The 27,570-nt window shown below is 42.4% G+C and overlaps 1 protein-coding gene across 1 annotated transcript in view; it reads right to left on the reverse strand.

The window, feature by feature from the left end:
* The window catches only part of NME8 (NME/NM23 family member 8), a 41,453-nt gene extending 21,390 nt beyond the window's left edge, over positions 1 to 20,063 (reverse strand). The window contains exons 1-8 of the mRNA XM_077811024.1: positions 19,954 to 20,063; positions 18,058 to 18,094; positions 17,906 to 17,963; positions 16,400 to 16,506; positions 13,462 to 13,533; positions 10,969 to 11,085; positions 9,797 to 9,863; positions 1,230 to 1,306 (exon numbers count right to left, since the gene is read on the reverse strand). Of these exons, the coding sequence (XP_077667150.1) occupies positions 1,230 to 1,306; positions 9,797 to 9,863; positions 10,969 to 11,085; positions 13,462 to 13,533; positions 16,400 to 16,506; positions 17,906 to 17,963; positions 18,058 to 18,090 (531 nt within the window). The 5' untranslated portion in view covers positions 18,091 to 18,094; positions 19,954 to 20,063. The remainder of the gene's footprint in view (positions 1 to 1,229; positions 1,307 to 9,796; positions 9,864 to 10,968; positions 11,086 to 13,461; positions 13,534 to 16,399; positions 16,507 to 17,905; positions 17,964 to 18,057; positions 18,095 to 19,953) is intronic.
* Between the last annotated feature and the right edge of the window lie 7,507 nt (positions 20,064 to 27,570).

The raw sequence follows: 27,570 nt of genomic DNA on the forward strand, positions 1-27,570 counted from the left end.
CTGCCCACGCCGCAGCAGGTAACCTGGGGCGGGGGGGGTGTGCAGGGGAACCGCTCCCCAACCCAACTCACCTCCACCACGCTCGGCCTGAGCGGGAAGCCGCGGCCTGCTTCTCACCCCTCCCCAGCTTCCCGCCGAACAGCTGATTCGCGGGAAGCAGGGGAGGGGGGTGCGGAGAAGCAGAGCGGGGTGGCGCGTTCAGGGGCGGAGGCGGAGGTGAGGTGAGCTGGGGCTGGGGAGCTGCCGGTGGGTGCTCTGCACCCACCAATTTCCCTGTGGGTGCTCCAGGGCTGGAGCACCCAGGGAGTCGGCACCTAAGGCGCCACTTTTGATGTGATCAGTGGGGGGAGCAACTGCTCCCCCTGCTCCCCCCCAGCTACTCTCCCCCGCCCCTAGGAGCCTGAGGGACCTGCCGGATGCTTCCTGGGAGCTGCCCCAAGTAAGCACTGCTGGGACTCCCCACCTCGCCCCCCGGCAGGTGCCTCTGGCTCTTAGGGGTGGGGTGGGCACGTGCCTCTGGCTCTTAGGGGTACGGTGCCCGGTTCTGGGGGCAGTCAGGGGACAGGGGAGGGGGATGGATGGGGCAAGGGTCCTGTGGAGGGGGTGTCAAGGAACGTGGGGGGGTTGGATGGGGCAGGAGTCCCGGGGGGCAGGGGTGGGCAACGACCCCCTCATGGGGTGAGGAGGGAACCCGTTGTTAAGATTTTGGCAGCTCATCACTGTCTGCATACATTCACACACATATGTAAAGAACTGGCTAATCTGAGCTGGTTTATTTGTAGGTCTAAAATTTTGAAAAATACTGCTGTGGCAAAGAAAATATTTTCCACATTTGTGAAATTATTTTCTGTGACTCATCTGCCCTATCCCAGAATTGACGGGTAACTCTCACCCCTGCCATCAACTGCAGAAAAAAATAAGGAACTGTTGGGAGGCTGTGTAAGCAACTTACCACGCTTCAGTTGGAATACTTGTGTGTCAATCAATGATCTGCATAGTATACTTCAGTACATACCTCTTCCAGTACCATAAAATATGTTAAACAGCGTCAGTGTGAAAATCATATTGCTCCAGCCACAACCATTTTATGTTTGTCAGTTTTATAGGATAAATATTAGCAGATCTGGCTGTACAGTTTTGTCCTAAATTAATATCCAATTATACTCCCATCTCACTATCTTGGCACTTAACCAGAGACGATGGTTGGGTTTTTAAAAAATTTCGTTTACCTTTTGTTTAATTTCTTCTACTCTTCCATCTGCAATGGCATCAGGTTTTATAATTGCAACAGTGTATATGACTCCTTCTATAAGAAAAGGAAGAATACATATGCATATTTATAAATATATTTACTGAAATATATACACAGACTAATTTACTTTTTATACTTAAAACCTGAGCTCTCCATATGCTTCCTTTTAATTTTGGATTCTGCTCACCAAGATATAGGGTCCTGGGAACCAATAGCAGTAGAGGTTCAAATGTGGATTATAAACCTCTGTACATGAATCACACACTGAAATGCAATTCCTTTTCCCAACTGCTCACACCTTAATACTACAACTTTGAAAGCAGAGATAAGGGAGGGTGAGTGTATATATATGAAGTAGATCCATTAAGAGAAAGAAAAGCTACTTATCTATAAGTGGAGTTCTTCCTGTACATACAGATCTGCCTCAGCAGACTCACATACCTCAGTATTGCAAATCCTGGAATAATTTACAACTATAAATGCTCGGGGTAGCACTCACACTTGCTTGTGGAGTTCAACATTCAAAACAAGGTTATAAAGGGCTCGGTTTCATTCTGTTATCTGTAATGGAAAAGACTCTGAAAAAAAGCCAGGAAAGAGGGCAGGTAAGTGAGAATCTGCAGAGGAAAGATACTTGCATAACACCATTTAGAGGTGGACTTCCTTTTTTTAAGTATTAATTTTATGTTTGAGATTAACAGCTGATGGTCTGACCCACAGTTGGCACTTGGGAAAGTCTCTGACCATTGGACAATTGATCTCCAGCATTGCTATATCATGACGTAGTCAATATGTTTCTGGTGACTTCCATGTGTATAAACAGCAAGAGAATTATAAAGAGTAATAACATGAATGGTATGTTCACAGTGGTCAGACTTCTTACCAAAAGGTTTTCCCCATGATCAAATATTATAAAAGATCATGATGGCAGAGTCCTCACTGAGGGTGATGACATTAAATATAGGTGGAGACATTACTGTGTCAATACGTAGTCTCAGCAGAGAGACTCATAATACAGGACGACAGAAAAGAGTACAAAGCCGGAGCCAGAGCCATCAATCCTGCAAGAATGAGTGGTGCATACTATTATGAAAATAAGACTGTGAAAGCACCAGAGGTAGATAACGTATCTGAAGAACTGTTAAAACAATTGGCAAATGTGGTACTGATCTTATGTTGAAAACTTATAATGATGTATGGATGACTAGAAATTGGCTGGAGGACTGAATGAAGGGAATCTTTCTGTCCTTACCAAAGAAAAGGAGGCATAACAGAATGTAGTAACTATCATATCATCTCCCTGGCATAGTACACAAGCAAAGTTCTGCTCTACATAATCTAGGACCTCATGAAAGGAAGGCTAGAAGCAGAACTATCACCCCAACAAGCTGGTTTCAAAGAGGCACAAGTAACCACATCGTGAACATCCATCACATCATTGAAAAATGCACACAGTACGATCACCCATAGATCATGTGCTTCACTGACGACTCAAGCATTTGATATGGTCTGACATGACTATCTTTTGGAAGATATTAGCAGACATGAGGATTCCAAAGCATCTTATTGAGCTATCTGCAGGTCTCTAACACCAACAGACCGTGGTGCAAACAGCAGTAGGCAACAGTGAGTGGGTTTTCCACTGGGCAAGGTGTATTTTGTCCCCAAGCCTCTTTAACACATGCACAGAATTTATTACGAGACAAGGTTTGGAAGGTTTTGGCAAAGTGGAAGGAGGTAGGATTTTCATTGGTGGACCTCTCCTAATCAACCTCAGATCTTGTGATGACACAATGCTCTTTGCTACAACCACCAATGCAGTGCAACAAATGTTTGGGTCTGCAAAAACAACTAATGAGGAATACAGATTATTCCTGCTTATAACGAAAACAAAATGCATGAACGTTAAACACAGCTAATAAAAACAGGATGCAAGAGGGCACCACCATTAACAGACCAGTTGTAGAGGCAGCAGATGAAATTTAATTATTTAGGATCATATATATCCAACCAAGGAGCCTGTTCCAAAGAAACTGGAAGAAAAACTAGGGATGACTCGCTCAGCTATGGCCTCCTTTGTATATTTCAAGATGCCACAGTTTTTCTCAAAGATGCAACTAGTGAAAAGTTTATTTTTTTCCATAGTGGTTTATGGATGTGAATGGTGGGAAGATAATTTCGCTGACAAGAAGGGAACTGAAGCTTTTGAGGTGTGGTGCTGGTGAAGATTCTTGTGGATCTCTTAGGCATTTGCCTTTTGTCCATGTTAGAAATGTTAGTGGAGAGAAACAGACCCTGATGTCAGAAATCAAGAGATGTAAATTTATGTACTTTGTCACATTAGGAACAGTGATGGAAAAAATCTTGAGAAAGTTGTTATGGAAGGAATGGTGGAGGGTCTTTGTAGTAAGGGATAACCAGCAAGGAGAGATGCAAGGATGGTGTGCGGTAGGTCACTAAAGGTTAGCTGCTGAGTGCTCGAAGTTAGCGTTGAAACGTGAAAGCTTCGAAAAATTCTGCTATGTTGTCACTGATATTCAGATATGAATAAATGGATTTACTTAGCTTCTTTCTTCTTTGAGATTTGCCTTCGCAGAACCCTATTTTGGGGAGAATGACAAGCATTTACAGCCCTAGGAGCTAGGGCTGAAGAGTGATAAATTTAACAGAGATTGAAAAGAACTACCTTCCTGAAACAAACAACTGCCCTAATTCTTGCATGAAAGCTCTGACGCAGGGCCAGCTCACAACATGTTGGCACCTGAGGCGGGGAGCTCAAATGGCGCCCCCATGCCCCCTCACTTGGGCCAAAACTTTGAAAGGTCTCAATTCTGCCTTCTTCCTGTTCTACTCCTCTTGTGGTACTGCTCTGCTACCTACCCCAATAAAGGAGAACTAACAACTTAAAAGCCTCATTCAAAAATTTTAAGTAACACTTAACTTTCAAATGCCTGAACAGCAAATGTAACTTTTCTTGTCTGCATGATAAACACTGGCATTTTTATCTGTTTGAATAATCAAAGTGGTGCTTTCTGTGCCTTCTTGGTTGCAAAGATTTGAACTGCTTCCCGAAGGTCCACAGTCTGGGCCAGCTCATGCTCTATTGAGATGGTTACAAGGCTGACTAGCCTCTCCTGTGTCGTTGTGGAGCGTAGATGTATTATTATTAACTTCAGCTTGGAGAAGTTGCGTTCTCCACTGGCAACTGTTACAGGAAGCGTTAGAAGTATGCGCAGAGCAACAAAAGCATCTGGAAAGAAGGTGGTCATCTTATTTGTGCACATATATTCCAGAACAGCCTTTGGAGTTGATCCTGCTGAAATGTATCTTGAAAGGGCTTTCAGTTCATCACCTAAATCACCTGCATCAATATCGCGCATGTCATCATGTGTCAACACTGTCTCTAGTGCCCTGCATTGCTGGTGTGGGTCTTCTTCAGGTATAGTGAGGAGTTTTGGAATATCATACAACATCCCAAATATACTGCTGTGTTTCTTGAGCTACATGAAATGTTCTTTGATTGTATTGCACAATCTAGCACCTGGTTAAAGAATTCAACTTTGAATTGTTGTTTGGGGTCTCTTATGGAATTATCCCGTGCCTCGTAATCAAAATGTCTTCTTCTTCGGTGACTCTTGTATTCTTAAATGGGTGGGAAAATTGCTTCAGTGTGAAGTTCCTCGGCCAACTTCTGTGCACTCTTCAGAACGTTTTGAAATCCCTCATCTGACCAGTAAGACTGTAGGTATGACTTTGCTTTGTCCAGTTGTTCCTTTGCTCCAGATATATCAAGGTCAACACCTTGGAGTCTCTTGCTCACAACATTTATTTCAAACAGTATGTCATGCCACAACACTAAGCCACACAGAAATTTGAAGTTACATATGTTTCTGGTGATTCCATTTCCCTCTACCACTGTTCTCCCACAAACAGTTCCTGTCATAGCATTATCCTCCATAATGGCAACTATGGCATCATCTATCTTCCCAATTTGGTGTTTGATAGGCTTTATCGCCTCCACTCAACTTTCCCATCGTGTGGCACTCAGTGGTTTCAGTGTCAGAGAGGATGTTCCCAGATGTTGCTTCAAAATTTGCTATCTATGAGTTGATGCAGAGAAAAATACATAGATGGTTTGAATTATATTAAAGAATTCAGCAGCCTCACTAGAAGCTGATGCTGCATCACTGACCACCAAGTTCAATGAATGAGAACTGCATGGGACAAAAAAAAGCTTGAGGGTTTAACTCTTGGATCCGTGTCTGCACTTCTCTGTTCTTTCCTCTCATGTTGGCACCATTATCGTAGCCCTGACCTCTCATGTCAGCTATCGTAATTCCCGTATCTTCCAGCTTTTTAAGGAGCACATTTGTCATACCAGCTCCTGAAGTATCATCAATGTCAATAAATTCTAGAAAATGCTCTCTGACAGTCACCATTGCAGGGACATTTTCACTAGGTTCTGTTGTTGTTACAAAACGCACCATTAAAGTCATTTGTTCTGTATGGCTGATGTCAGGTGTGCAGTCCAGAATAACAGAGTAATATCTTGCTGACTTCAGATCTGCCACAATCTTCTGTTTGACTTTTCTTCCAGTAACTGTATGATCTCATTTTGAATTGTTTTTCCAAGGTAGTGGGGTGTGTACGTTTCTTGGGTGGTGAGTCGTCTTAGATGCTCCTGGAGTACAGCATCAAACTCAGCCATCAGCTCCACAGTTTTAAGGAAGTTTCCATTGTTTGGCACATACAGCTGATCTGAAGTGCCACGCAGTGCTAGGTTTTGGATAGCAAGCATTCTCACAATGGCAATGAGCCTTTTCAGAACATTTTGCCAGTAAAGAGACTCTGATGCAGTCTTCTCTTGATGCTGATTATCTGTGGTGGCCTTTAACCTTAGTCTCATCTCAAGCTCTTTCCACCTATGAAATGCTCTCTGGTGATTTGCTGCTGTCTCATGGCATGCCAGATTTCTAGCCAGATTTTTCCAGTCCTTTGTTCCTGTAGAACCCCATGTGTCTGGAACATTAGACTGGAGGAGTTTGCAACAAAAACAGTGTGCAGCATTCTGGGTTTTTGAGTACATAAGCCATGGCCTCTCCACTTTGTCACCATTGGGGATTTCACGCCAGTAATGTGTTGGATGGAAACTTCTATTTTCATTGTCTTTGGGGAACATGAAGTTTTTCACTTGCTATGGCCCATGCAGCACAAGAAATTCCCTCAGGCTACTGCTCAAGTGGGTCCACTCAGTCCTGGATTATCGAGACTGAAGGAACTAAACTCAGCAGCAACTGTTTCTTGCACCTCCACCACACTCTTCTCTGATCTACACTTTTCTTCAGGAATGTGCACGGTTACATCCATTTGAGATGGAGCTATGGATGCTGCAGTAGCTGCCAGGTCACCTGCACTCTAACTGGAAGATCAGGCATCTCCTCATCACTCACATCCTCACTGGGGCCGGAAGGCTTACTGTGAACATTTGTGTCTATGTATCTTAGGAGAGCTCCTTCCTGTTTAGATAGAAAAGCTTCCTTTGCTTTCTTTCTTTTACTGAATGCTGCCCCAGAGGGGTGTTTTCTTCCTTCACTCATGACTGCTGTTCTGTGCCAGCTATAGTGGCTCTCAACACTCATTTGAAGGGGACAAATAAGCAGGCTGGTAGCAGGGCCTGAGTGAGGAAAGATATCAGCGTCTTAAAGGCCTAACTGGCTCCTCCTACTTCAGTTGACTGCCTGTTCTCCTCAAGTGGTTTCAGGGAAGCAGCAGGAAACAGGAAGCTCCCTGAGAAGCTGGTGTTAATCAGTCCAGGCTCCTAGGGGTGCTAGAGAGGTACATAAGAGGCTCCTCCTCCTCTCTCCCTGCAGCTCCTGCTGCTTTCTGTTATTCCCTCTCACCTTTTCTCCTGCCTACCAGTTATGTCTCTTGTGCCCTCCTTCCTCCAGCACAGCACTCCACCATCTCTGCATCTAGAGCAGAGAGAATACATATGCACCAGCAGCAGACACAATTTTCTACATTCTGGGTCCTAGTGGCGCCTCCCCCCCCCAGTCTGGCACCTGAGGCGGCCGCCTCAGTTCGCCTCATGGTAAGGCCAGCCCTGCTCTGAAGTCGTATTTCAAAAGTGTTGTTTCAATGAAGAAGAGCTGGATAGAAGTGCTAAAGGGCTGGAAATACTGTATCGCTATTGTTAGCCTTCAAATTGCCTTTTCTCCTGGGCCTGTTTTGCTTATTGCTGATACTACAGACCTCCCAAATAGTTGGCCTGCAACTGCTTAGATTGTAGATGGTATCTAATTTGACTTTCCTTAATTAAGTCTTATAAATCCAGGGATTTGGTAGTTTTACTCATCTCTTAATTTCTTCACTGGAAGAAAAGGAGTACTTGTGGCACCTTAGAGACTAACCAATTTATTTGAGCATGAGCTTTCGTGAGCTACAGCTCACTTCATCAGATACATACCGTGGAAACTGCAGCAGACTTTATATATACACAGAGAATATGAAACAATACCTCCTCCCACCCCACTGTCCTGCTGGTAATAGCTTATCTAAAGTAATCGTCAGGTTAGGCCATTTCCAGCACAAATCCAGGTTTTCTCACCCTCCACCCCCCCACACAAATTCACTCTCCTGCTGGTGATAGCCCATCCAAAGTGACAACTCTTTACACAATGTGCATGATAATGAAGTTAGGCCATTTCCTGCACAAATCCAGGTTCTCTCACTCCCTCACCCCCCTCCAAAAACCCACCCCCATACACACACAGACTCACTCTTCTGCTGGTAATAGCTCGTCCAAACTGACCACTCTCCAAGTTTAAATCCAAGTTAAACCAGAACATCTGGGGGGGGGGGGGGAGGAGGAAAAAACAAGAGGAAATAGGCTACCTTGCATAATGACTTAGCCACTCCCAGTCTCTATTTAAGCCTAAATTAATAGTATCCAATTTGCAAATGAATTCCAATTCAGCAGTTTCTCGCTGGAGTCTGGATTTGAAGTTTTTTTGTTTTAAGATAGCGACCTTCATGTCTGTGATTGCGTGACCAGAGAGATTGAAGTGTTCTCCGACTGGTTTATGAATGTTATAATTCTTGACATCTGATTTGTGTCCATTTATTCTTTTACGTAGAGACTGTCCAGTTTGACCAATGTACATGGCAGAGGGGCATTGCTGGCACATGATGGCATAAATCACATTGGTGGATGTGCAGGTGAACGAGCCTCTGATAGTGTGGCTGATGTTATTAGGCCCTGTGATGGTGTCCCCTGAATAGATATGTGGGCACAATTGGCAACGGGCTTTGTTGCAAGGATAAGTTCCTGGGTTAGTGGTTCTGTTGTGTGGTATGTGGTTTTTGGTGAGTATTTGCTTCAGGTTGCGGGGCTGTCTGTAGGCAAGGACTGGCCTGTCTCCCAAGATTTGTGAGAGTGTTGGGTCATCCTTTAGGATAGGTTGTAGATCCTTAATAATGCGTTGGAGGGGTTTTAGTTGGGGGCTGAAGGTGACGGCTAGTGGCGTTCTGTTATTTTCTTTGTTAGGCCTGTCCTGTAGTAGGTAACTTCTGGGAACTCTTCTGGCTCTATCAATCTGTTTCTTTACTTCCGCAGGTGGGTATTGTAGTTGTAAGAAAGCTTGACAGAGATCTTGTAGGTGTTTGTCTCTGTCTGAGGGGTTGGAGCAAATGCGGTTGTATCGCAGAGCTTGGCTGTAGACGATGGATCGTGTGGTGTGGTCAGGGTGAAAGCTGGAGGCATGCAGGTAGGAATAGCGGTCAGTAGGTTTCCGGTATAGGGTGGTGTTTATGTGACCATTCTTCACTGGGTCACTAGTTCTACCAGGCACTAGAACAAGCCTGTGCTCCAAAATGCATGAGCAGTCATTCTGACTTGCACTTCTTGTGGTAGGCCAGATGGACAAGGCCACGTGAACATCTCAGAAAAAACAACGCTGCTACAGATCTTGTAATTGCTGCACTCAGCATATTTGCTGACATTTTGTCCTTCATATGTACCACTAACAAAATCAGACTTCTTTCTGTGAGACTCTGGAGGATACTGTATGCGAAACGGGGCTCTCATTTGTTCCCCAACAAAATTCATACTCTTAGGCCTTTACAAGATGCACAGCTTTTAGGTGCCATGTCATTCTTGGTCACCATTTTTTACCATAACTTTTCTGTCATGGATGCTATATTACGTTAGAAGTTAATTCAAAGTTCAAATTAAACCCTTTGCTATAGACATTGAGCGCTCCATCATGTTAAATCTTCATAGAGCTGGATCCAGATCTCAGACATTATAGAAATAATTAATAATAACAACATAAGTATATCTGTTATTAGTTTGATCGTTTTACGACATTCATATGCATCTGCATGTGATATTAGACTCCTTCCACAATAATCTCTTATGTTACCAAATGAGCCAAAGGAAAATGTTATGACTGGACACACACAATCCTAATACCAAATACCTAACAAGATACTTAAGTTTTTTCTTTGTAGTAGTAATTTTAAAATAATTAAAATATCTTTTACCTTCAAGTTGGGTTTCTTCAATATAATCTTCTGATGTTTTCTCTTCTAAAAACACAAGCTCTTGTACCTACGAAAATTGCAGTTTTCACGTTCTTATTCTGATAAAATTATACTGTCAGTATGAAGTTAATATTGAGGCAGTATGGGCCAGTGGATAGCTCACTGGGAATCATGAGACCTAAGTGCCATTCCTGACTCTGCCAGTGATGTTGAGCAAGTCACTCCTTTGTTCTTTCTCTGCTTCCCCTCTCTGCAAAACTCCCTGCAGCGTTAACTTAGTGCAAGATAATACCAACATCAACATTTAAGATGCTTCTTTTTCTGCTTCTAAACATTTTTTGCAGATTTTGTGAAACCTTGTGCCAGCCCAGAAAGAAACATAAAGATGGACATAACTGTGGAAATGTCCAACCTATTTCTCTGCTAAATGTAGAATATAAAGTAAACACCAAAATTCTAGCAGCACAACTAAATTATTTAATCTCAATTATTCACAAAGTTCAAGTGAGTTTTGAAACAGGCAGGCTTGCTGCTGCTAACACAAGAAAAATAATTTATTTAAGTCACCAAGCTCAGTTACCAGTTATCTCTTCAGCAGTTTTATCCCTAGAAGCTAAATAATATATTTGATAGGGTATAATGCTATCTTATGCAGAACTAAGACAATTTGTTCTGATTTTTCTTAACTGAGTTGTAGTCCATTACAATTTATCTTTTGCATCTATACAGATAAATGGAAATCTTTCACCTGCATTTCAGTTGGAAAGAGGAATTCGGTAAGAACTGTCCCCTTTCCCTTATTCTCTCGAGCCCTTAGTAAAATAATAAGAAAAATCTCCAGCATTGAAAGTATAAAAATAAATAAAGAGATAAATACAAAATTAGTTTTTATGCTGGTTATATTTTTGTTAGTGAAGAATCCCTCCTCTGCATACAGATCAGTTTGTAAAATTACCAGTATCATGTGGATGAGTACCACTTAATGGAAGTTTCTAAAAGATGAGATACATGCCAGTTCATGGTAAAGATAGTGGTATCCACAAAAATGAAAACGAAATATCAACAGTAAAAGAAATAAAAACAGCACCACATACGGAAAGAGACCATGCAAATGTAATAAAAATATGCATTTATATTTAAACTTGATAAGACAACAGTTATCTAGTGAGTACCTGAGGGCGTTCTATTTCCCCGGATAAAATTTTCCTCTCTTCTTCTACTAGCTCTATTACTGTCTTACTGAGAAGTGGTGCATTTGTGCCTCGCACTAGTGCTATAATTTTGCCATCCTGTAAAAAATAAATGATAAAATAAAACTCTCAGTAAGATCTACTAATGTAGTTTTGCACATTTAATTGACCTCTAACACAATCTATTTTTGACCAGCAATAGACAGTTACCATGATACGGTGTTCTAAAACTAAAAGGTGTAGCAATGTATCACTGCAGATAGACTGATTTGCAAAACAGGTGATGAATCAAAAACACAGGGCTAAAATTAGTGCTATCAAAGAAAACTGACTGTTATTCCTATTATTTGTTATTCTGTTATTGTTTAACATAGCTCTTATCTCAAAAGTTTCAGAGGGTTTACATTTTAGAATCTGGCATTTTCTTATTGAAATGGCTTGACCTGCGATGGAGTTCAATGTCTAATTTAAGAGATGTGTAATGGGATACAGAGCATTTCATCTTCAACACATCAAATATAGCCTAGTTGGGTGACAACCTAAAATTATCATCCAACTGCTCAACAGTGTCCTACATGAAATGAGTAGGTGGTCTCAGTCAAGTTCCTATTGAGCAGTTGTCTACTTAGCACAGACCACGGTCACAATTGGCAATGACTGGACTGTTACCTGTGTTGGCAGCTCCGCTGAAAGGCCAGCAGTTGAAAGGGTATAGAGCAGTGGTCCCCAAACTGTGGGGTGCACAGGAATGTTCAGGGGGGCACGAAGCTGAACCCAGGCTAGCCCGCAGCCACAGCTCTATTCACCCCCTGCTCTGCCCCCAGTTGCAGCTCCACTCCACCCCCTGCTGCAGCTCCGCTCTGCCCCCAGCCACAACTCCGTCTCTAGCTACAAGTCCTCTCCCATCCCCAGTTCTGCCCCCAGCTTCTCCTCTGCAGAGCCAAATGTGTAGTAAGAAGGGGTGGGGGTGGGGGGGGAGGGGAAGCAGGCATGCAGACAGATTCTGTTACAGGTAAGGAGGGGGGTGCTATAGGAAAATTTGGGGCACCACAGGTATACAGAATGAACTTCCTTCTGATTCAGTGCTTAATTTGTGCCAGGACTTAGCCTTTCCACCTCTAAGCTTGGGTTCATAGCACCAGCACCTTTGGGCTTGCTGCATCAGTTATGAGTGTAAAAAAATTGCTTGAGCTCCGGCACCTTTTTCATTACAAATTAAGCCCTGTTTTCACCATCAGAAGTTCTTCCTCCAAATTGGGTATGTGGCAGGATAAGGATGCTACTACTATTGATGCCCAAGCTGTATTTGTTCTGAAATGGCCAAAATTTGCTATCCTTATTTGAGCAAAATTCCCATTATAAGATAGGAGATAATAAGAGTTTTGCTCAATTAAGGACTGCCAAATCTGGTCCTCAGTAAATAGTGCAACAAAATGTCCAGGGCTAGCAATCAGACACCTTGCACAAATTCACTTAGAATTAATTTGCTCAAAATTCAAAATAAATTTGAAGGAAAGAATTTAGAAAGCCTGATTCTTATTTACACTAAAATCCCTTTACACTGTTCTAGCTATATAAAGAGGCATTAAGGCATGTGTAAACATAATTTATATCCACAATAAGGCCCATTTACATTGATAAAATGGTGTAAAGGGACCTTAGAGAATCAGGCCTAAATTTTCCTTCTCTCTTGCTGTTCTCTGTCCTTGTTTCCATCTTTTTCCATTTTCCCATCCCCATTTTTGACTACTCTTGTTTTTTGGTTACTCGCTTTCTCCTTTGGGATCTGACCTTTAGCCCACTAAAGTTAATCACAAAGTTTCCATTTACTTCACTGGTACAGAATTAGACCTTTCTTGCTTTCATTTCCTATCCACCTTGTTCCCAGGTTTCTTCCCTCCACTGTTTGTCTCTCCTCATCTCAGTTGTAGTTCCTCCATTTCCCCACAGCTTCCTTCACTACTTTTCCTTCTGTGCTTCTTTCTTCTGCTCATTGCCCCACCATGTATATGCATGAGCAGCACAGTGGAACTGGATAGCTTTTGGTGAGATCAGAGATGCTGTTAATTTCATGTGGCTGCAGTCATATAGAGTGGAGTCTGCTTAATGCACCCTGGTTATTAGTCCCTAGCTGCTGGAATCCAAATCTCAAAACTTTCAAGTAGAAAAAAAACCACTTGCCTACAGAGTTAGCAACCAGGCCTGGCATAATGTACTATAGTAGATGGAGAATTTTCTTTCCCTGTTAGCAGAAGAACTATGCTAATACCCCTTCCTCTCTGCATGCCAAGAACATATAAAATATGATTCACTGATAAAATGACTGGTATGTACAATATGCAACAATATCCTATACACTAAAATTGTAAAGATATAATTCACATTTGTACAACTTTACATTTATTTTCATATACTGAAAAAACAACAAAAATAGGCAACACGAAAATAAAAGCTGATGATGACTGTTGAACTTACAACACAAAAGAGAAAAACAGGTTCACATTTGTCTCTAAATGTCTGCAGGGTCACAATGCTGTCAGCCTCTGCCTAAAATAAGGGCAAATAGATTATGAATTATAGCTAGCTAGATAGATATTTGAGAACTTTTACAGAATGATTCTCAAACCGTGGGGTTCTGTGGACCAATAGTAGTCCTTAAAACACTTGCGGGTTATCAACTTTGTTGGTCACATGGGACAGGCTTTCCTTCTTGTTTACAGCTGCTAAATCACATTAAAGGTACTCTGTCCTAATATTGCTTTTTGAGGTAAGTAATGGCTGTAATTGCCATTGGAATGCCATAGGATCACACATAGGAAGGTCCCATGACATTTCAATGGGAGGGAAAGTGGTCTATTGTATTAACTCTCTGTTAAGATGTGGTCCACACTATATAAAGATTTGAGAATCCCATGAATAACATTTATTAACAAAAAGAAAAGGAGTACTTGTGGCACCTTAGAGACTAACCAATTTATTTGAGCATGAGCTTTCGTGAGCTACAGCTCACTTCATCGGATGCATACCGTGGAAACTGCAGAAGACTTTATATACACACAGAGATAATGAAACAATACCTCCTCCCACCCCACTGTCCTGCTGGTAATAGCTTATCTAAAGTGATCATCAAGTTGGGCCATTTCCAGCACAAATCCAGGTTTTCTCACCCTCCACCCCCCCCCCACACTCTGCTGGAGAGTGAGTTTGTGTGGGGGGGGGTGGAGGGTGAGAAAACCTGGATTTGTGCTGGAAATGGCCCAACTTGATGATCACTTTAGATAAGCTATTACCAGCAGGACAGTGGGGTGGGAGGAGGTATTGTTTCATTATCTCTGTGTGTATATAAAGTCTGCTGCAGTTTCCACGGTATGCATCCGATGAAGTGAGCTGTAGCTCACGAAAGCTCATGCTCAAATAAATTGGTTAGTCTCTAAGGTGCCACAAGTACTCCTTTTCTTTTTGCAAATACAGACTAACACGGCTGTTACTCTGAAACCATTTATTAACAGTAACTTCTTGTTTTATGAATGTATTTTACATATACAATACACACAAATCCAAAAACTGTTTGAACTAACACTGGTAAACTATACTTGGCAAGGTTTTAACATAGTATTTATTTTAAAATAACTAGATCACAAGAACTATATAATATTGTTGTTCAATGTATTGATAGCAGCGGTACTAACTAAAGGGAGACTTGAATGGAAATGAACTGTTTACACTTCTGGGCCACCAGAGTCCTGAATTAATACTAAAAAGAAAAGGAGTACTTTTGGCACCTTAGAGACTAACCAATTTATTCGAGCATAAGCTTTCGTGAGCTACAGCTCACTTCATCGGATGCATACTGTGGAAAATACAGAAGATGTTTTTATATACACAGACCATGAAAAAATGGGTGTTTAACCTTAATTAATACTGTCACTCTTGGGTGAAAGGTATGATGTTAATGATACGGTATAACAACCCCAAATAATAATATTGCAGATTTAAACATTTACATATGCTGGTGGGAATAAATTATGGATGTCAAAGTAAGTGCAGATGAAAGGACAGCAGCTAGATGTATGAAAACAGATGGAATGAACAGGCTTAATCTTCTCTTATTTTAAAAGCCACACAGGGTTGCAAATAGCCTGGATCATAGAGATATGGCTGAAAACCTGGGGTCTGATTCTGATCTGACAATGGTTTTGCATTAGTATAACCTCATTGACTTCAGTGGTATGAGATTACAATCCACTGTTTGGTGTTTGGGCTTGTTGCTCTATGTTTTGTATGTACACATATACATACCTATGTATGTATGACTATTTTAAAAGCTTTAAATATTTGATACATATGGGGTTGGATTTTTAGAATCTGAGTTTAATAGGAGGAGATCTGTGTGCAAAAGTTCTGTAGGATAAAAACCTTGCTGACTTGTCTGTTGACCTAATGGTAGTGATCCACATTTGTATGTCGGACACCTACAATGATCCCCATTAAAAGAGCATTTGCCAATAGTCACCACGCAGTGGTATCTATTAGACAGTTTTGCTCTGTGTTTACAGCTGAAGATGTCAGTGGTAACTCTTATGGTAATGGTTAGCGCATGATGCTTTTTAATGGCTATTGCAGTAGGCAGGACAGGTTGCTTCTGTCATCTTGTTCTCTGGAGCTTCAGAGAATGCAACAAAAACAATCTGCAGCCATACTAACAAGTATTATAAGCTTGATAGTTTAATATCTGGATGGGAACTCAGAATGAACCTGTGAAACACATCTTTAGTGCATTACATTGTAGCTGCCATTTTAACCTGCTCTTCTGGTTGAACTTTTTCTCAAAAACATTTTTATTTTTTTAATCTATTTGTTTTTCAGCTTCCCCCTCTTCGTTCCTTTTTATATATAACATAGGAAATTATACGGAAAAGCAACGGAAAAACAAAAAGAAGTTATGACCTGATTTTCAGAAGTGATGAGCACCCACAACTTCTATGGTCTTCAGTGGAAGTTGCGGGTGCTGAGCACTTTTGAAAGTCAGGCTATATAGTTATGCATCGTTAAGACTTGGATTTTTAAATGTGCAAGTCAGTATATTCAGAGATAAGGTTCCCTCAGTAATCTCAACTCTTTCTCATAGTATGTATGCATTATAAGAATGTTCTTCATTACACTATTGTCTAGTATGTCTTTTCCATTATTAACTTGTATGATTCTAGCTTATCTCTTCTCTTATTATAGATCCTTCCCTATTCATTTTAAACTCCCATCTTCCTCTTTTAAGAAGACATGCAGAAAAAGAGACAAGCCAAATTCATCACCGACTCCACTGGTACTCAGATATTATGATGATAGGTATCCTATAAATAGATAGCTAAAGAAACACATTTGACACTGAATTTCTAAATAGAATTTACATCCTTACCACAGCAAAATGCAAAAGGTCATCTTCACCATGATCATTTTTTAGTTTTCTGAATAAATTTACCACAGCTTTGCAAGGCCCACACCACGCCTGATAAACGTCTATTACTGAAAGTATAAAAAGTTAGAATGAAACTCATCTCCTTCATATAGTTTATAAAATAAAATGTTTTGGTAAATGTATAGGGTAAGTCCTGCAGTGGCACTAGCATACATGTATTTCTAAATCTATTTGTGGTCTCTTTTTCTTCTGAAAAACATTAATTTTTGGTATTATCTCTTAAACAAATTAGGTTTTAACTTAAATGTCTTAGTCTGTCAGAGTATTTATTTATTTATTTATTTATATTTTCTGTGATGGGGAATGCAGATATATGAATGTCTCCTTCCCCTATCACTTTGTCTTGGTGGCCCTTCCTTTCCTGTGCCCACTGTTAGTTGTCTCTCCCTCCTTTGGCCCTTTTATCAGTTGTCTCTTTCCATGTCCTGCCCCTCCTTTGTGTGCTGTTTCCCTCCTTCCTAAGATCATGTATGCTATCTCTCTGTCAACCTTACTCACTACCCATTGGTTCTCTCTCTTGAGCCCCTGCTCACTTCACACATGATCTGTTCTCCCTCTTTAGACAGGATTCCTAATAAATTTAAGAGATTCCGATGCCAAGCTTACATACAAACTGAGGGGAGTGGAGAAAATACATACTATGTACACTCTTGAAAGCACACAATTTATAACACAATTGCTTTTGTCTTATTCCAGATACAATTGTGCATGAATAGGAACATAAAACTCACTCTGCTGATTAGTTCAATTTCACAGGGTAATTGAAAATATTGACCTATCAGGACTTTCACTTACCCCTTCCCAGACATGAAGTCATTTCAAAACTTTTTTTTTTTTAAAACACCCATGCATGATATCCAGTATGGTTTAAATACACAGCTTTGCAAAGGAGTATGTGAAAGGCACTCATCACTACAGAACCCTTTTGTGTTTGAATTGCAGGCAGACACAGTGCATTGGGTCTTTGTATCTTTCGTGTGATAGGATTAATATTGTGACGGTTACAAAATGGCCAATGTGAGAGACACAGTTGAGTGTTATATGGAGGAGTCATGAGATCTGAGTTCACATGGACTAATTTGCCAGGAACTTCTTTTATACAATAGGTGGTATGGAGTGCCAGTGACCATACATCCAGTCTTTAGGCTGGTGAAGCAGATGTGGAGTGGCTTCAGTGCAGCCCTGTGTTTTACCCCCAGTTTAGGAGTGCGAATTTCAAATCCTTCGAGTCTTCATGTAAAATAGCTACACAACACATATTTACTTAGGCTTTATGGAGGTTTCTAGAATTCTTTGCTTTGAGGGGCAAGTCACAGGAAGTGGCAGTAAGACAAAGTGTATGCACAGTGAGAAGTAACTGGGCAGGAAGGGGTCACAAAAATAAAAAGATTGATAAAAATGCACGCACGTTTCATTATGTGAGATTAATAGAAAAAATAATAGTACCTGTTACACCTTTAGTCAGCAACATTTCATCCCATTGACTTTGACTGGTTAGTACTGCCTGAGATAAAACAAACCCAGAATTTAATATCTCTAAAAATGTCAACAATTCTATTGAACTCTAGAATTATTCAAACAACAAACAAGAGTTATACCTGTAGCTGAACTTCTTTCTTCTTTCCTGCCATTTTCCTGTGATTACATGAAAAACAGCAAAACATATAACACTTCTAAAATATACTCGACGCTCCGTAAGTTTAGCTCCATGTAAACTGTGGTATGGGAACTGATTTACACAGAACGCCTTTTCCACAAAGCAGTGTTCTATGGGCCATTAAGTTCAGCATAGCTCCACTAAAGTCAATGTGGCTATGTCCATTTACACTAGCAGAGGATCTATCCCTAAATATAGCCGACTTCACTGGAGCTAAACTGATTGGCACTAGCTAAGGATCTTATCCTGAAATTCACCATTTATTTACAGAATTAGATATAGCACAGGAAACCACATGACAAAGTTCACATTTTCAACATATTGGGGTTTTCTGGACATTTCAGTCCCCATGTCGCTGTATCTCCCATTGCTCTGATGAGACTGCCTACACAGTGAATGGGCAGAATGGAAGTTGCTGTGATGTGAACATATTTCCACAAAGTATTGAAGTGAGAGCTTCAACTCAAAGGTCATCAAATCAAACTTTCTGTCATTCATTATTTGAGATATATTTAGCCTAATGACCTGCACATAACTCATTATAAGCTTAAGATTTTTGTCACAGTTATTTTGAGTAAAAGTTATGGACAGGTCACTGGCAATAAACAAAAATTCAAAGAAGCCCACGATCTAAACTGGGGGGGGCAAACTTTTTGGCCCGAGGGCCGCATCTGAGTGGGGGAATTGCACGCAGGGCCATGAATGTAGGGCTGGGGAAGGGGGTTGGGGTGTGGAAGGGAGTGTGGGGTGTGGGAGGGGGTGCGGTGTGCAGGAAGGGGCTCAGGGCAAGGGGTTGAGGCAGAGGAGGGGTGCCAGGTGTATGAGGGGGCTCAGGGAAGGGGATTGGGGTGCAGGAGGAGGTGCACAGTGTGGAAGGGGGCTCAGGGCAGAGAGTTGGGGGGCAGGAGGGGTGTGGGGTGCAGCAGGGAGTTGGGGTGCAGGAGGGGGATTGGGGCAGGGAGTTGAGGTGCAGGGTGCAGGCTCCAGCCCGACGCCGCTTACGTGGAGCAGCTCCAGGGTGGCAGCGGCGTGGGGCCAGGACAGGCAGGCAGAGCCTGCCCTGGCCCCATGCCACTCCCAGAAGTGGCCAGCACCACGTCCTAGAGGTCCCCTCGGGGAGGAGGGGGGCAGGCAGAGAGCTCTGCACTCTGCCCTTACCTGTGGGTACCTCCCCCGAAGCTCCCATTGGCTTCGGCTCCCCGTTCCTGGCCAATGGGAGCTTCGAGGGAGGTATCCACAGGCAAGGGCAGCACATGAAGCCCTCTGCCCCGCCCCTCCCCCAGGAGCTGCTGGGACCTGGTGCCGGCTGCTTTTGGGAGCGGTGCGGGCACGGAGGTGGCAATCCTGTGGGCCAGCTCCAAAGCCCTGAGGATAATAATGCAATTAGTGTTTTAGAGAGTGGCTAAAGGGTAAGGGGGGGGGTCCAAAATATTCCTCCTTACAGCCCCAATAGTGTAGCATTACCTGTGTGTGCACAACAGACAGCCTGTGCACACAACTAGTGCTATGATGCACATGTGCACACACGTGACACTGGCACACACCTGTACACACAGACAGAAACACGAAACTGACCCCTTGACACATGTGTGTAACAGTGGCACGCGCTTGCACGAACACACGTGATGCCTGCACACACACATGACACTGGCACGCCCAAGTGTGACGCTGGCACGCACACGTGTGACGCTGGCACACGCCTGCACGCAACAGACACACACGTCCAGCACTGACGCACACAGACAAGCGACAGACACTCAAGCCACTGACACACACGCCCAACACTCGCACACACCCTGAGCGCTCCGGCACACGCTCCGCGCACGGCTCAGCCTACCCACGGGGCGAGCGGCGGATAACGGCCTCTCCCCCACTCGCTGCCTTCGCCGGGCGCTCCCACCCAACGGGCCCAACCAGAAGCAGAGAGCCCGTTCCAAAACCGTTGGTCCCCCCCGCCTCGTCACTGCTCCACCTCCCCCGCCCCTTCCCTCAGCCCCACTCTCCGCCCACTTCTCCACCCGCCCTCGGAGAGCAACGCGCATGCGCGGCTCTGAGGCATTGGGGCGGTGCGCGCCCTCAGGGAGGCGAGGTGGGGCGGGTGATGAGCTGGAGCGCCGCCGCGCGGGGTTGCCGTGTGGCGCGGCCTCCCTGCTTCCCTTCCCTCCCCTCCCCTCTCTGGCTAGTGATGGGGGAGCGGGCAGCTAGTCCGAATTCGTCCCCCTTCTCCTTGCTGAGCGTGTAGAGTCTAGCTGGTGCCGCATTGCGGTGTGGCAATGGCGAAGGTCGGCGGTGCAAGGATTTTGGAAGGAAGGAGAGGTTTGAGGCAGTAGGACGTTTCCCTCAGATTAGTCCTTCCTCGAATGCTCTTCCGGGGTGCGGGGGGCAGGGGGGGAGGAACGGACTTCTGTCCGTGGGCAGCGTTAGCTCTGGCTAAGCGTGGTCTGACATCAGTCGCCGCCGTCCTACCTCCACCTTTGCATTGTCTGGGATTTAGCAGACATATGGCCTGTGCCTGTCCTTGTGGCAGGAAGCTCTTAGTCCCCTGAGTGGAATGTGCAGACTGCAGGCTGCTTTGTTCCTCTAGCCCTGTGAGCATGCATGGTCCTTGACTAGGGTGACCAGATAGCAAGTGTGAAAAATCAGGACAGGGAGTGGGAGGTAATAGGTGACTGTTTAAGAAAAACTCCCAAATTTCGGGAGTGTCTTTATAAAATGGGAACATCTGGTCACGCTGTGCTCCACAGCTTTTAGCTATGAAACAGGAAAATGGGCAGCTCTCAAAATTCAGTTGCTACTTAAAGGCATAGATTAAGGTCCTTGTTTAGGGCTTATAGAAAATGGCTTTTGCTCATGGGAGGGGGAAAGCAGCCCACTCATTGGACACTTCCCAGGATGTTGGAAAACCTGCGGCTTTAGATTAGTTATCTGCCCTAGGCTGTGCAGGGATGTTAGAGTTTTAGTTCTCCTTATGCAACCCAGGGCATTAACAGGGAGCCCAATGTTATCTAGCAACTTGGAAAAATCTTTAGGTGTTTAATTCACCTTGCTCTTTATCCTTTTCTGTGATATCTGAGGTTTAATTAGGAAAGCCACCATTCTTATATCTGCTGTGCCAAGTAAAATACTTGTGGGAAGGGGTAGTAAGTGATGCAACTATGGAAAGCATATATAGGTCCAGAGCTGAGTGACCACTAAATACGTGAAGAGTGGTTTTTTTTTTTTTACACGTACTAATCACATTGTAATTATGTGTGTAATGTACAGGAAATAGATATGGTCTAGATCATAGGCTGATCCTGATCCATAAGATACTTTGACTTACGTTGGAGGAAAGTTGTTTGCATAGTATATCAAAACAAAGAAAGCAGAACTTAATCCTCTTTCAGTAAAGCTGGAAGCTTTTATGTTTAAGAGTGACTCTAATTTTGTTCTGGAAAAGAGACAAGAATTGATATACTAGAAATCAGTCTTACAGAACACACAACCATGTAAGGTAAAACTAGTTTAAAATAAAATAAAACTACATCACAAATCTAATGATTTGAAAACTAGTATCTGCCTGGAAGGGACCTTGAGTCATCTAGTCCAGTCCCCTGCAATCATGGCAGCATTAAATATTATCTAGACCATCCCTAACTGATGTCTGTCTAACCTGCTCTGTGGAATCTCCATCATTGGAGATTTTTAAATCTCTTTAGGCAATTTATTCCAGTGCTTAACTAACCTGACAGAAAGTTTTTCCTAATTTCTGACCTTAACTGCCCTTGTTGCAATTTAAGTCCATTGCTTCTTGTCCTTTCCTCAGAGGTTAAGGAGAACAATTTACCACCCTCTTCCTCATAACAACCTTTTATGTTCTTGAAAACTGTTATCATGCCTCTTTCAGTCTTTGCTTCTCCAGACTAAACAAACCCAATTGTTTCAATCTTCCTTCATAGGTCCTGTTTTCTAGACTTTTAATAATTTTTGTTGCTCTTCTCTGGAGTTTCCCTAATATGTTCACGTCTTTCCTGAAATGTGGCACCCAGAACTGCACACAGTGCTCAAGTTGAGGCCTAATCAGCGTGGAGTAGAGCGGAAGAATTATTTCTTGTCTTGCTTACAACACCGCTACTAATACATCCCAGAATGATGCTTGCTTTTTTTGCAACGGTGTTACACTGTTGACTCATATTTAGCTTGCGGTCCACTATGACCTTCTGATCCCTTTCTGTAGTACTCCTTCCTCAGCAGTCATTTCCCATTTTGCATGTGTACAACTGATTTGTTCCTTCCTAAGTGGAGTATTTTACATTTGTTCTTATTGAATTTCATCCTGTTTACCTCAGACCATTTCTCCAGTGGTCCCGATCATTTTGAATTTTAATCCTATCCTCCAAAGCACTTGCAACCCCTCCCAGCTTGGTGTCATCCGCAAACTTTAACTGTACTCTCTATATCATTTTCAAAATCATTGATGAATTTATTGAACAGAACTGAACCCAGTGTTACCCGCACAAAATTCTCTGTTACTTGCACACTCTAGGGTCACCCACCTTTATCCAGTTCCTAGGGCTAAGGGTGTAACCCTCTTAATTTAGACACAAATTCCTAGGGCTCAGGGTGTAACCTTCTGCGGGTTTGTAGGATCTTTAACCAGTGAAAAAGCCTTACACAGTAATATCTTTATCCTCTATTTATTAACAGTTACCAAGCAGAATACACATGCTAAGCATACAATGCTACGTTCACCAATCCTGATCAGGCAGGCGGACTTTCCCTGTTGGCCAGGCAAGATCAGTCTCGTTTAGATTCTGGTTGCTGCACGACATGGTCATGCAGAGGATTCTTAGCCGCTTTGATCTTAGGCTGTGTCTTAGAGGTGAGTTCTTCTTCCTTCAGGTCTTTCCTTCTTATTCTTCCGTTCTTTTCCGCTGGTCTCCTTGGACCCCAGTTTATATAGTGAAACTTGAGTCCTGCATAGCTATAACTTAACCAATCATTTTGCTAAAATTTTACTAACCAATCCTTACATATTGTAACAAAATTCTCTAGTCATACTCTACCACCTTAATTTACACTTAGCAAAATTAATTATGTAACAGACAGATACAGGCCAAGAACCAGACCAAGATCGTACAGACAAACAATAGAGAAGTGGGGACCATAAAGATAAAACAATAAAGAAATGAGGATTTCACAACCACAACTATTGATAAGTGGTTTCTTGCCAGACAGAATGCTATTCAGACTAAGTTTTCTTTAACCATTTTAAGATCTTTTTCTTTATCTGGTGATAGTGGATGCTATTAGGGCAGGCTCTCCTTCTTATCAGCCCAATGTTGCATTGTTTTAGTGTAATTTAGATGGGAATGTGAGGATGTGACTACCTGATCTTGGCTAATAACTGCTGCTCTCCTAATATGGCTGCAGAAAAAAGCCTTAGGCCTTACAATATGGCTACAGGAAAAGGCCTTATCCTTACACCAGAACTGATCCCTACATGACCCCAATCAATATGCCGTTCCAGTTTGACTGAACCACTGATAACTACTCTCTGGGAATGGTTTTCCAACCAGTTATGCACCCACCGTATAGTAGCTCCGTCTAGGTTTTCCATCGGGGTTGTCGCAACAAATTTTTTGGTGGCCTCAGAGTGCAGCCACCAACTCTTGCTGTTGGCTGTACTGACACTTTTTCCTAAAATTATTTATTTTTCCTGAAGTTAATAAAGTAATATGCACATATATACATCCAAATCATTGTAATTTATTTATGAAAGGTTTTTAGGTTTTTTTGCAGACTCAATAATAAAAGTAATGTACAGTTACCTCTCTTCTTTATCGGACCTGGGTGTAGATGTGGTCCCCCCATCTCAAAAAAGATATATTGGACTTGGAAAAGGTTCAGAAAAGGGCAACAAAAATTATTAGGGATATGGAATGGCTGCTATATGAGAAGAGATTAATAAGACTGGGGCTTTTCAGCTTGGAAAAAAGACGAGGGCAGGGGGTTATGATAGAGATCCATAAAATCATGACTGGTGTGGAGAAAGTAAATGAGAAAGTGTTATTTACTCCTTCTCATAATACAAGAACTAGGGGTCACCAAATGAAATTAATAGGCAGCAGGTTTAAAACAAACAAAAGGAAATATTTTTTCACACAACGCACAGTCAGCCTGTGGAACTCCTTGCCAGAGGATGTTGTGAAGGCCAAGACTATAACGGTTCAAAAAGAACTAGATAAATTCAAAGAGGCTAGGTCCATCAATGGCTATTAGCCAGATGGGTAGGGATGGTGTCCTTAGCCTCTGTTTGCCAGAAGCTGGGAATGGATGACAAGGGATGGTTCACCTGACAGTTAGCTGTTCTGTTCATTCCCTCTGGGGCACCTGGCATTGGCCCCTGTCAGAATACAGGATACTGGGCTAGATGGACTTTTGGTCTGACCCAGTATGGCCATTCTTATGTTGTTATGACCTAACAAAATAGAAGCACAAATAAAGTGCTTTGCACATTCTTGGCTTTTTTATGATTGTTTCTTTTTGTTTTTTGGTAAAAGTGGTTGTCTGTACAACAATTGTAAAGTAAATTTTAAAATGCTTTGACATAATAGAAGTCCAAATAATAATGAAAAAACATTTCTGCAAATTGTTTCAATTTTTTTATTTCAGAAACAGACAAAAAAAATCAATCCAATCCAGTAATTATAATATTAACAACAAACATAATCCTATTTTGTATGTTAGAAATACAGTGTGATAATAAAAGTTCTGGGTTTTACCACATCCATTGTGTGGATCAGATTACTTACAAAATCTCAGCAGCTCTTTGAAAGGAAAGTCTACAGGACCTCAGGTCTCGTGTGAGAAGAGAAGCTTTGAGGTTGGCATCAGTGAGGTGGTTTTGGTCCTTGTTTTTCAGAAAATGAAGTGCACTGAATGCCCTCTCATACAGCACAGTAGTAGAAAACAGGGACAAGCAAAGCAACTTTAGCTAGCTGCTTGTAGGTGTCCTCAAACAGGTACACATTATTCCAGAACTCCTGTACTGTAACAGCAGGCTGGCAGAAGTATGTGTTCATTCTTGAATCACTGCACATTTTCAGCATGAGTAACTTGAGAGTCCTTAAATCCAGAGCGTCAGAGGAAGCTAATCTGTCTTTTTTAAAAAATCTGTTTATTAAAGGAGTTTAAATGAAAGGATTTTGCCCAAGTGGGAAAGATCCCGTTGCAGGACCAATATCTACAGAAGTGTTTAGAGAAGAGAAGAAGGGCTGGGGTATAGCTGGTTGCCAAGGTGAGGGCTGAATCATGGGTGCTGATGGAACTGTTGATGCAGGCATTGGAGGGTTTAGAGAGTATATGTCTGTTGCAATGGATGGCAAGCTTACTGGAACAGCAGGAGGAACCTTTCTCTGCAATAATCCTATCAGCTCAAAAGTTGTAGTGTTAACAACTCGTAATTGCTCAGAGAGATTGGCCACTGTTGCTTTGATTGCCATCATATCATTTTGAAGATCCTTTATAGCTCTTTCAGGTGAGCTATTATCTTTGGTTGGGAGATTTGCTAGACGATCATGGATCCTTTGTAACAGGTCCGAGGTCTTTACCTCCGTCAGGCTTGTCTCGTAACTTGGATTGTCCATGGCGGTCTGAGATGCCTCTACCGCTTCTGGATCCAGATTCTCCAATAGCTCGTCCAATGTGTGACCTGTTAGCTCGTCAGTCGGTCAGTGTATTTGTGTCACCTGTAGTCTTGCTGCTTCCTGTTCAGATTGTCTCCTCCTCCGAGTTCCCTTCCGTATGGACGCTTGTGATGCGTGTTGTGACTTCGGACCCTTTGCTAACTGTATTGCTCCTTGTTGTATGCTTGCCATGATTCAATCTACAAAGTGGTTTGACCAAACACTTGAAACGCGTGTCCTCTAGCTCAGTGTCCATCTAACATATTTTTTTTAATGTTTGTTTGCAGCCAACAAAGCTGAACCAGAATTGTTGAATGGGTCAGTCACAAAGGTGTACTGATGGAAAAAGTTTCCCTCACTGAAACGATTTTCAAGATCCTCCGAGAGGATACTCAGGTATTCGGTTACAGCTGAGCCAACTTTTTGCTGCACAGTCTCATCCTGACAGCTGAAAAACTGACTAAGCTCGTAAAAAACTGAAAAGTCCTGTTCCTCTTGTAGGTGCTGGACTATGTCAGTGATTGCCATTCTAAATGTATTCATTATTTCAGTGCTATCAAATATTGTTAGCTGAGGTTTCTGAAGCTCCAGATTCAAGGAAGGAAGCTTTGGTAAAAACTCTTTCAAAAAGAGGAGTCAACCTTGTATTTCTGGATCTTGTAGTTTTTGAGACAATTCTGGTGAAATTTTATTTACAACCTCAACAAGCTCTTCCCAGAGCTCAAATAGCCTCTGTACACTGTAATTAAAACTAAGCCAGCGGCCTGGGTTGTAATTCAGCAACACCTTTGTGTCTTACAGCCCATTTCACACAGAGTTGCAAATCTCCCTTTATTGACACTGCTGGTTTTGACAGCACTGCGGCATTTTTTCACTATGGATTCAACCTCATCCATTGAAGCTTTGCTGGCAAGTACTTCTTAGTGGGCAAAACAGTGAAACAAAAGAAATTTCTGAGTGCACCTTTCTTGGAAGCAGCTCAGCACTCCTACTCGTGCACTTTGCATAGCTGCTGCCCCACGAGCTGTCAAACCGCAGAGATGCCTGAACACATTTAAAAATGTAGGCTATCTCTGAGGCTCACCTGACATAAAACACCTTCAGAAAAACAATGGCGATCACAGTCCAAAAAGCAAACACATATGAATACTTTGGGACTCATCATGACATCAAGGCTCTCATCCAAGCACAGGCTGTAGAAAGGACTTGCTGTGACTTTTCTAGCTATTTCATTTCGTAGAAAATTTGCCAGATCTCTTATGCTCCTCTGTAATGTGTCATTGCTCAATGGTATCTCTCTGAAAAGCTTACTTTCTGGTTCTACAGCCAGAACAATTTTTCTCAGTTCTCCATCACTGAATGGTTTCCTTGCTTGCCTCAAAAATAGTGCAACTTTAAAAGCAGCCACTTGAATCTGATCCTCTTTACTGAAAAAATCTTTGAGCTGCTACTGTTGTCTTTCAAACTTGGTTTTTGCATCATGTAACAGTTTGCGCCTTCGAAACTCATTGTGGTAATTCTGTTCACCCCTGCATGAGTGCTATAGTGATGTCACATTGCATAAATTTTGATTTGATGAATTTTTCTCTTACAAACAGCGCACACTGCAACTTGTTCAGAAGCGGAATCAGACGGCTTCAGAAACACAAGAAACTGCATTTCCCACTCGTCTTGAAATGTTCTTCCTTCCATGTTCTGCTTTTCTTAGAGGTGGCTCCTGTGGGACCATCTCTGTGTCATAGTCATGGGCACTATCTGGCACTGATTATTTGAAATACTTTCTGATA

This window comes from Eretmochelys imbricata, chromosome 2 (genome assembly GCF_965152235.1).
Source record: "Eretmochelys imbricata isolate rEreImb1 chromosome 2, rEreImb1.hap1, whole genome shotgun sequence".
NCBI classification, from domain to species: Eukaryota; Metazoa; Chordata; order Testudines; family Cheloniidae; genus Eretmochelys; species Eretmochelys imbricata.